Here is an 11,210-nt window from a genome sequence, read left to right on the forward strand (position 1 = left end):
GAAGTCCTAAAGGTAAACGGTAGCTTCACCATTTAAATTTACACCCTGTATAATTCCTTTGTTTTGAGAATCGACTCGTCAGCAACGGAATGAGTTTATTTTGAGAACTGTCCTAGGAACTATTTAAGCAGTAGGTATTTTGTGCTATAATCTGTCTACTAAGAACTACTAACTGCAACTTTACCAAATCATGGGAGTAAAAATTAACAAGGAAATAATACTAAATAATCTCGTTTAATGTTTTGTTCATACATTTGAATATAAAATATTTAATATACATTCATACAAAAAGGAACACAGCCAAAAAGTGTATTTATAAAATACTATTGCACAGTATTTACTGTGAAACCATCCCCACTCGCTGCTGAAGGAACTGAAACAAGAGGAAACAATTAGAAAATTATATTTATACAAATTCTTTCACAGGAACTAAGCATTTTTTCAGGTTTTCTAGAAACTCACTAGCAACGAATCGAGTTTTCAATCTTTTTCATTTTTGCCAGAGACCCTACAATAAATTTTTAATTACCTTTGGGAATTTCCTCCATACTGTCTATAAAGCACTGCTTCAATTTTTTATTGACTCCTAAACAGGTATCCATCACAGACTGCTTGAAATTCAGTAGAAACAGCTTTTGGTCTCTCATATCCAGTTCTTCCTTCAGAACGCTAAAGCTCTGAAATTTAGAACAAGTTTTGTGAAAGATACTTTCCAATTCCTAAATCTGTAGCTCTTGTAGAAACTATTGCAATCTTTTAGAAGAATTATAAGAAGAAGTTATAGTGTTTACAGAAATTGTTTATGCATATTCAACATGATCTCCTTGCTTTCTAACACACATAGTCCATAAAACGGTTCCCTAAGCTTTTGACGTGGATTGTAACCAATTTCAAACTGTAAATGAGCATAGAGTAGATCGTTACTAAACACAAAGTAAGAAACTATAATTGAAGAGGTAGCAAAACATTCAAGGTTCACATCACATTGGGAAAACTACATTACATTGATAATCTTCTGGGATGTGAAAAACCCAATTAATTTAGTCACGCGATAATATCTGCTAGCTCAGATCTTTAAGTAAAAACATGCTATCTCACACAAAAGTAAGTTTGACTAGAAATTTAAGTTGGCTGCATTGGCGTTGAAATGCACATTGAATGATTGAAACCGCGCACCTATAGTAAACTTATATACTTAATATATTTTTCAAAAAGTAAGGAATATTTATGTTCAGGTACACTGTTTATTTTATATTTTTCATTCAACATTTTTCAATTAATTTTGTTAAGTTACTGTTATAAACGACAAAAATTAATTAATAGAGTTAACATAATAACCACAATATAAATATAATGTATGTATAATGTACGATAAACATGTGTGCATGGGGAACCGCGGGAACGTGCACGTGCATATCATATGCTCTACGCCCGTCGCATCGATATCCAGCAGATCATAAAATACCGGTAATAAAAGTGTCGAATACCTGCATTTCATTTCCAAAGTCTATGCAAGCACGCGGCTACCATACCTTTAAGAAGGCATTTATTTTTATTGAGGTGCAGTAAGAACGATTAGGACCCGGAGTTTGGGGCCTAGCCTGGCCCACTATATAATCCTTTTTATTGCAGTCTCCTTAGAGTCCGCATTAGGCATATAAAATTATTTTCAGAATGTGCATTGTGCATCCCATTTTTTGTGAAAAAAAATAAAAATAAGTGTATCAAGAATAGTGACTATAAATCAGATAAGAGTGCGCTATTAATTTTTATATCAAAGCAAGAAATGAAGAAATCGAATAATTTTTAGTAATAATAAACATTTTTATATATTAAGGTATACACTATTTTTTTATATGTTATTTCAAAAACGTCGAGTAATGTACATGTTGCAACATACTTAACTGCATATTATACTATTTTTTTAATTAACAATTTTGTCGTTTATTACTTAACAAAATTAATTGAAAAATGATGAATTAAAAAGTAAAATAAACAGTGTACCTACCTGAACATAAATTTTCCTTACTTTTTGAAAAATATATTATATAAGTTTACTGTAAGTACACGGTTTCAATCATTCAATGTGCATTTCAACGCCAATATAGCCAACTTAAATTCCTAGTCAAACTTTTACTTAAAGGTCTGAGCTAGCATGTTTTCCAAGCTTAATTTGAGGTAGCATATTTTCCAAGTACAATTTTAGATAGCATGTTTTCTAAGTTAAATTTGAGATATCATGTTTTCGTAGTAACGCGTCGGTATGAACCTAATTTTGTATTTAAAGTGGGTCTAAGTACTAATATCCGGAGAATAGTTTGTCTATGTCACGAAAAAACAGAGTGGGCAAAGAGCGATAGTCCCGCTCGATCCTGCCTCATTCGAGGCCATTTTTCCCGTCACGGATATTGGCGCACGACAAAACAGTGTCGATCGGCATACTCTGAGCACGACGTAAGTCCTTTCGTCTTCGGTATCGGCCTATTCTATCAAGTTTCTCCTATCCTTGCCCCTGAAGGTCCGATGGTCCTACCGTTAACATTCCGACTGAGAAAAAGTGCGTTGGCTTATCCCGCTTGTTTCTGGAGATCCTTTCCTTGAAGCTCCGAGGAACGGCTTATCTCTCTCGGAGTTCTTTATAACCTTAATTAGGCGAATCGGGATAAGCTTCTTCATTATCTAATTAAGAGATTGCCCGAATATGAGTTTAGACCGTTTACCGATTTGTTAGTGGAGAATCCAAGAAAAAGGTGTATTTGTAACTGCTACTTGATACAGTCAGATCTACTAAACAAACTGAAGCTTTGGATACCATTGAAACGTTCCACTCAAAAGGGGCGATTCCTCCGACTCGTACACTAAATTAGAAGCAGCACTTTTGTCTTGTTTTTACTGATCTTGTCTTGTCTCGCAGGATGAGATAAAACCAAGACAAGATCTGGCGATTTCAATTTCAAGACAAGATAAGGTAAAGAAGTCTTACAGAGGCCATATTTGAGAGGGTTTTAAAAATATACAATCCGTGATCTCATAATTTACTGGCATTTGGTACCTGCAACAGTATTTAATCATAAAACATACATACATATTTTCATCACTGATGCGGCATTAAACGATTTATATGCTTCTTCAAAATCAAAGCTGTTCTGCAATTGTCTTCTCTGTGGAAACAGATCCAACAATGACAGTAAAATAGTCTCACACCATTTCAGATAAAATTCAAAAAATATCTCGTGGATCTTCCACCAATGTCAGTCTCTTCATTAGCTCGTTTCAAAACAAAATGATATCATTAATTTCATCTAATTGCATAACACCAGTCTTCTAATTCGTCACGCTTAAAAGTTTTTTCACCAAATACATTAGTTCCTGTTTGGCCGTCAAAAGATTCGTGAAATCTTGAGCAACTAAATTTCAAATGTGTACAAAACTTTTTGTTTGGACTTTTAAAGGATATTTGCAAGGTCAGAAGTTTACAAATGAAAATGATGCAATTGAAGTGATACAAAATTGGTTAAAAGCACTTTTTAAAGGATATGGATAGGCAGACCAAATGTATTATAAAGATCCATTATTACAAACAATGATACACCAAACCATTCCTGCGATTTGATGACTCAGTTATCACAGAAAATTTTACTTCCAAACTAATAATTTAAGAAGTTAATTCATACCTCTTACCTTTGCGACTGTGGCGTCGATATTTCCTACATATTTACCGTCAACAACGATGGTGCTCTTTTCCGCTTTGCACTTCGTCAATATAGCCTCCCTCACGTACTCGGCAGCTGCGAACTGAATACCTGTCTTCATTTTAACCATGTAGACACCAAGTGAAGCTTCTTCGATGTCTACTTTCGGACGAGCAGAAGTATACAAAAGGAAGATCAGGTTGGTAGCCAAACCGATTAGAATTCCATATTCCAGATTGAGTAGGAGAGCGGAAAGTAGAGTGACGGTAAGGGGAATAAGGTCCATTTCTATAGATAAAAACAAAGATAATGACGATTGGCGATCCAGAAGAATCAATTCTTTTCCATTTCGAATTATTTTCAAAAGTAATGCAAAAACTTACTCTTCGTTTTCCACAGCAAGGGGAAAGCATTAAACTCGCACAAATAGTACATGGCGACGACGATGACAGCAGCCAGGGTCGCTCTTGGTATGTATCTGAAGGTTGTGGTTAGGAAACCTAGTGCTAAAAGAACGATAGCTCCGGTCACGATTCCTCCTGCGGGCGTTTTCACTCCTGAAGCATTGTTCACTGCAGTTCTAGTAAAGGAACCAGTGATTGGCATCGACTGTACAAACGAAGCCATAATATTGCACATGCCAAGAGCTATGAGTTCTTGTGTAGCGTCCAAGGTACGACCCTTAGCTGAGAACGACAGATTGATACTTAACAGGTCAGCCTTCAATGTTAGTACTTACAGAACGCTTTTGCTATAGCGACATGTCCCAGAATGGAGACAAGCGGACAGAAAACGACTGTGGTCCCATACTGTGCAACCATGTCGCCAAATGTGAAGTCTGTGCCGTTGAAGGTGGTGCTGAATGGAGGAGGAGTGAAAGGCGGCAATCCTCCTGTGACATTACCTAAAACAAAAATCAAATTAAAATTCGCATAGATCAATAATGAATAGTCTTTAAATCCATATAATTTGTTAGAATTACAAAACATGCATTCGAATTATTTAAAAAATAATCATACCACTGACTTTTTGTGACTAAACTGTACAGGTACCTGTAAGTCTGAAGGGAGTAGTGTCGTCTTCGTTGAGATAATAGGCTAATACACTGCCAATGATCACGGCGAAGGCATTTCTCGCCAGTGAAAACATGAAGAGGAATATTCCAAAGATGTTCCTGTTTCTGGACCATTCCGGCCGCATTTTGAGTGTTCCATAATCCCTCAGTTGCTAACAGAATACACAAATATATGAAGGAAAAGTAGATAACATAAATGCTTAAATGTAATAATATCTTTTAGTCTTTATAAATCTGTAACGTCATATTTAAATCAAAGCTGGTAATCGCCTTTGCTGAATACAAGGCACAAAGTAATGAAGAAAGAGCAAATAGATGAATTTGCTAAGAAATAAATTGAAGATTTGATGCTACTTTGTAGTGACAATAAAGATAAAAGCATATAATCAAACTTTTTTGCAATTAAAAACTCGCAATTTGAGATTAAGTTTTAGTCTTGTCAACTTAAAATTGTCATGAACTTCCCATCCACATGACTACATCAATAGAAGACACTTCACTGGTTTTCATAGTAAAGACACAAAACCTCTCTCAACAGTACGTGTGTTACGCTCAAATACTACACTGAAGTCAGCAGTTCTCAACAAGTTTTCTATTAAAAAAATTATGTATATATATTTATTTAATTTTATTTATTGTATTCCTATATACTAAGCAGTTTATTTAACTTGAGTGAGAGAAAGGGCGGTATATTCTTACTATACTTACCTTGGTAAGTACTAGAAATACTATAGTGGTAAATCCTAGAATGGCGTCCCACTTTCGCGTCTCCTTTATGTGTGTGAAGACATGTATCCAAGTATTCAAAAAGTCTTGGGATCTTCCAGTGATACCCAAAAGGCTGTTTATTTGAGACGAGCCTATATTTAAGGCTGCAGCAGTCGTGAAACCAGCTATGACTGGGTAAGAGAAGAATTCCACAACGAATCCTACAACAAGGAATATTTGTATGGAAATTAAGTTTTCAAAGAGTTAAAATATGTCCAAATTTAACAATTCTTTACTTGCATTTATTTCATTAAGATGCAGGCGATTTGCATTAGTAGATGAAAGTCTTAAGCCTGTATCAGACAATGAAATTTTGTTGCAGGAATTTGGTTGCCGCAATAGAATCCATGAATTAGAACATGCCCTATTCCGTGCAACAAAGTTGCAGGGATTCTAGTTACTTTTATGAAGATTTGTTTATTACCAACCTAGCTGTTGTCGGCTGTTGGTCATGGCTGTTGTTAGTAAAACCGTTGAAACCACTATTAAAGCCATACAGCAATTTACTTTTAAATTTTCATCCATTGCAATGTTTTGCTTGAATAAAAAATTATTCTTTATAAGATACATACAATAAATTTTACATGTTAAACAATGTACAGTTGGTAACACTACTGGAAACTAAACAAATTACACCAATTCTATCCCATTGTATGATAATAAGCATGCAATTTTATCCCCGCAACTAAATTGCATTGTCCGATACAGGCTTTAGGAATTAAAAAAAAGGACGGAAAAATCTTACACGTTGAGCAAGATTGAACTGTATATGTCGGAAAATTTTTTATGATAACAAATATTCATGTAATATATTTCCTATAAAAACGTCAAAAATAATATTTCTTTATTTAGTACCTTATGAGCTCCTTTAAGGATATCTTTAAATTCCTTGGATTAAAGGCAAAAATATTCTAATGCATAGTGATGTGTAACAATATATCCAATTAAATATTAAGCTTAACCAAATATTAATCTAATCTAGGTACTTAATTACTAATATGTTCCTAACGAACCGTTATCTTTATTTCTCTGTTTATATTTTGTACCTACATTAGAAGAATACAAGCAATTAACATCCGATTAAAGTAATAAATAAAGATAAATAATAAGTAACAAGTACAGATCTTAATAGTTATTATTGGGATTATTGATTATGATTTGCTTTATCAAGGAAAAAAGAATAGCAATTAAATTTTAAAGTAATGATATCACTTGTATGGAACTGGAACACACAAAATAATGAAAAAATTCGAAAAAAGTTGATTGATTAGTAGGTGCAGATAAATAAAATATAATAATATATTGTTTATAATTTTGTAAACTAATTTCCAGACAACAAATGTCATTTGGTCTTGTCGTGGGAAATGCTATGAGCATGAGAACTTCGAAAATAACCCACGCTGTCTGGAAATCGAATAAATCACCGATCTTTCGACTTCCAAAATCAAGAACAGACAATGTCAACAGAGCCCGATGCTGTTAAGACAGCACCGCCGAAGACCACGAGCGGGGCGCGCAAAGAAAGCGCCCGTTTCAGAAATCAAAAAGGGCAACCAGATTGGACATTCCCGCCAGACACCACCACGTCGAAATCTAGAGAAACCAGACGTCGAAACCAGTACCGAAGATCTTCAGGATTTAACAGAGCTATCTCGAAGCGTTCAGTTCGACGTGTTCAAACGTTGACTTTGTTTTTTCTCGGATAAGCAACCAGAGCAACGTTTCTGGTCAGTACTCAGTACGATCATTAACATTCAATATATTTATATTATGTACATTCCACATCTTAAGGCCGTATATTGTAATTCAATATTTATAAATAAACATTTTATATTCAATTCAAAATTTGAGGCCCAGACCTAGATCCTCAATCGAGTGTCCACATCGCGACCAGGGATCGCGACTAAATATCTGTGATTGATCCAAACAGTGAAAAACGACTCAGTCGAAAGCCTCCAAAGTGCTGTTGGGAAGGCGTAATACAAGTTACTGGTAACCATAAAGAAATCTTGTTTTTTACAACATCAGATGTATAGTCTAATTTCTAAAAGTGAGCTAGATGGAGCCGCCAGCTAAGCCTCCAATCAGCGTCTAGTCGCCGATGAATCTAGTGCATTATTGGAGAATGGGACAGCAACCCAATTCTTTGGAATCGAAGTTATATACAGAGAGATCCATAATGATTGAAGTGTTTGGAGATCGCAGCCTATGCCTGTCTCTGTCATACTACGGATTTTTATATGCTAAAGATGGTGTTAGAAACAGGCTGCGTTCCCCAAACGCTTCAATTATTCTGGAGCGCGCGGTATAAACTAATAAACTAATCCAAATTATTAAGCTTGACGGAAATATTTAATATGTATCTAGATTAAAACTTGCCTCTTTATAATCTCACCATGCAGCTAGTTGACAAATGACAATCGTCTCTTTCATAAAATATAACTTTTTGGTCCGAGGTATAGATACACAAATATCTTTTAGTAGAACTGACACACAGTAACATTAGATACATAATTAAAAATAATGGTACATTTACTTACCTAAATGCAGTAACCCTAATAAGAAAATTATACACCCAGATAAGAAACAGATCAAAATCGCTCCTGCTGGTCCCATAGAATGGACAAAGGGCTGTACCATAAGCCCCAGGATAGCCGTAGGTCCAACCGTAAGATCTTTACAACTGCCTAAGAAAAGATACACGAAACTTCCCATAAAGCCGCAGTAGAGTCCATATTGGGTTGGCAAACCTAAAAACAATTTGGAACTCATTATATGGGGTGAATCTGAAATGTATACATCTGTTTTGACTACAGGCAATGAGAATGAGTCCAGTGAGAGTATTTTTTAAGATTACAAATTTTAGTCCAGTCATACGGTACCTACACTTTGAAAACCGCTGTCGACATGGAAGGAAACCAAAAATACGCGCTGCTGGTTGCTGAACTGATCTACAATCATTCCTCGGATGGAATAGGCAACACAATGTTGACGTGTCTGCGTCGATTTGTTATTTTCACTGGCGGTATTTTTCTTTTAAGTACCTTAAAGCGCATTTAGTCAATATTTTTAATGAACTATGATATAGTCTTTACGATCTCAATTGAAGAACCAAGAAGTGGGCTGTATGTACCAGGTTCGGTCGCTGACGCAGCAACTCGGCGCATAACACAGCCGCACTGGGCGAGTGGGCAATAAATCTCAGTTGTTGACAAGTGCTTGACAAATTATGAATCATTCATATTACAATTGCGAAAGGAAGAAATAAGAGGGATATTTTGTTTCCTATACTATCACAACATGGCATTTTGGAGACCTTTTGAAACGGGAACAAAATGAAATTTACCATCAATATAATAAAATTGTTTGAGAACATAAATAATTAAAATATGTTGTTGGTCAAATAAACATATAATTCAAATTTTCCCTTTCCATTTTTTACCTTTAGCAGAAAACTTTTTTAAGGACGCCTATGAAACTCATTAAATTTTATTGCTAGACGTTTTTATACATGTTCAACTGACTTCGGAAAGACTATACATTCAAATAAAATATGACGGTTTAAAAAAATTATGAAAAACACGCGGATTTCAAGATTTCAAGTGAACATAAGTAAGTTCATAATTATTACGGTAAAAACCAAGGGATAGATCATGCTTCTTTTTATAATATTGTCTTCCTATATCATATAAAAAGCTAGATATACGTTATGCGTAAATTCTGTAGTGATAGTAAGCGGTTCTCAACAAGTTTTCTATTAGAAAATTATGATTATTTTTTTTCAGTTTAACTTATTTTATTCCTAACTTGTTCGCAAAAAAAAAACTATTTATTACATGTTCTATAAAGTGAACTGTACAGGTGTTTTTTTTTTTAAATATATGTAGACATTTAAAATTTATTCTGTATTTATAATTTCAAATAAGTTATAAGATAAAACCAAAAGAAAAGAAAGCTGTGAAATCAGAATATTTACTCTCTATGGGAATACAGCGTAGTATTTTCTCAAATTTAAACAGTTTTTGTAAATGTCTCAATACAGGGTGAGTATAGTATACGAAAACAGTAGCTAGAAGCCAATAAAATAAAGTTAGTCGTATATTCTATATCTATTAATTTATATGTGGTAATATGGAAAATATATACAGAGTGTCAAATTATATTTTACCTGCGACGATGGCGTAAGCGATGCCCTGCGGTATCTGCGTCAAACCTACCGTGAAACCGGCCAAAAGATCGTGTAATAGTGTGCCAATAGTGTAGGTGGGCAACCATGCTATTATGGGTAGTCTTTTTTTAAGCAATTTTCTAGGATTGCATGATCTCCTTGATGGTCCACCTGAAAATTAAAATAAATCAAATCAAAGTGGTTGACGTAGGTAATACAAAATGAAAATTATGTAATTCCTGAAAATCTCAATTAATGCAGACATTTTTGCACAGAATAAAATTTTCAACAATCTATCAATAAGTGTCGAGGAAAGAAAAGATAAAACTTTATCTAATTTAAAAAAAATTGAAACTATTAAAAATGTTAATATTCATGGACTGTGTATATAAATCACATATTTGCTCTGTGGAAATGTAGTTTCGAGACAAGTAAGCATTTTTAATATGATATGTTGTTACCCTATTGCGAAATCTAACCTTGGACACACTGTATAATGTACTTTTTCGGAGTTAAAACTGGTTTTTTTCTTAAATACACGACTACTCGTAATCTGAAATTGAAATTATGCTTTCTGAAATAAAATAGACTAATCTGAAATGCAATTGAAGCTTTCTGACATCTAGGTGAATTGTATGAATAGTGCATTGGATATTATCAGTCCTAAGGATTATTAATATTTATCGAACGTGACATTTCTAATTAGATATAAACAAATTTACGAAATACTAACCCCTGATTGACCTCACGGACATTTGTTTTCTTTTTCTTCAGTAGTGACGGAATAATAATTTCGCGAAAATCTAACTTACTTTTCTCATTCAACAAGGGCAAGAAGCAGACACACTAATATGCATTCTCGAAGGACTTTGGTGCGCTGAATCCGAATCTGGCCGCAGAATTGGTATATCACGTCAGGTATTTAAGATATCCTAACATAAAAGTGCAAAAAACACTGTTTTTCGTCATATTTGAGGTTATGTAGTAATGCCATCTATTCTTAAAAAAAAATACATATAATTTAAAAGTAATTGCTCCCTCACCTCACATGTTGAAATTTCTAAGTTTATCAGTTTCTTAATATGCGAAAATCTACTAAGGTTCCCTTAGACGTCAAACAGTTGATTGCAGTTCAGAAACTTCATACTCAGAAACCTTCATTACATACGAACTCAAACTCACAAACTCCAAATCCACAAACCCACAAACCCCAAACCCACAATCCTTAAACCCACAAACCCCAATCCCACAAAACCCGAACCTACAAACTCCAAGTTTACAAACCCCAAGCCCACCATTTTCAAACCCACAAACCGTATGGGTATGAAGTTTCTGAATTGCAATCGACTGCTTGATGTCTAAGGGGTCCTTATATTAGTAGATTTTCGTATATTAAGAAACTGAGAAACTTAAAAATTTCAACATGTGATATCTCAACGAAAAAAAAAGATATTTGAGCAAACTCAACGGCATTCGAAGGAGGGAGCCTTGTACTTTTAGATTCAAT

General features: G+C 34.4%; 1 protein-coding gene across 3 annotated transcripts in view; it reads right to left on the reverse strand.

The window, feature by feature from the left end:
- Positions 1-215: 215 nt before the first annotated feature.
- LOC108904876 (sodium-independent sulfate anion transporter-like) overlaps positions 216-11,210 on the reverse strand; it is a 23,550-nt gene continuing 12,555 nt past the window's right edge. For 2 of the 3 annotated variants that reach the window (XM_018707581.1, XM_018707580.1), the window contains exons 2-10: positions 9,704-9,874; positions 8,076-8,285; positions 5,476-5,696; positions 4,745-4,919; positions 4,432-4,596; positions 4,076-4,378; positions 3,682-3,980; positions 530-677; positions 216-373 (exon numbers count right to left, since the gene is read on the reverse strand). In XM_018707581.1, coding sequence (XP_018563097.1) covers positions 324-373; positions 530-677; positions 3,682-3,980; positions 4,076-4,378; positions 4,432-4,596; positions 4,745-4,919; positions 5,476-5,696; positions 8,076-8,285; positions 9,704-9,874 — 1,742 coding nt within the window. In that variant the 3' untranslated portion in view covers positions 216-323. Of the gene's footprint in view, positions 374-529; positions 678-3,681; positions 3,981-4,075; positions 4,379-4,431; positions 4,597-4,744; positions 4,920-5,475; positions 5,697-8,075; positions 8,286-9,703; positions 9,875-10,436; positions 10,481-11,210 lie in introns of those variants that run through there. The other variant, XM_018707582.1, reaches the window with a different exon arrangement.

The sequence above is a fragment of the Anoplophora glabripennis genome, unplaced genomic scaffold (assembly GCF_000390285.2).
Source record: "Anoplophora glabripennis isolate ALB-LARVAE unplaced genomic scaffold, Agla_2.0 scaffold167, whole genome shotgun sequence".
Taxonomy (NCBI): Eukaryota; Metazoa; Arthropoda; class Insecta; order Coleoptera; family Cerambycidae; genus Anoplophora; species Anoplophora glabripennis.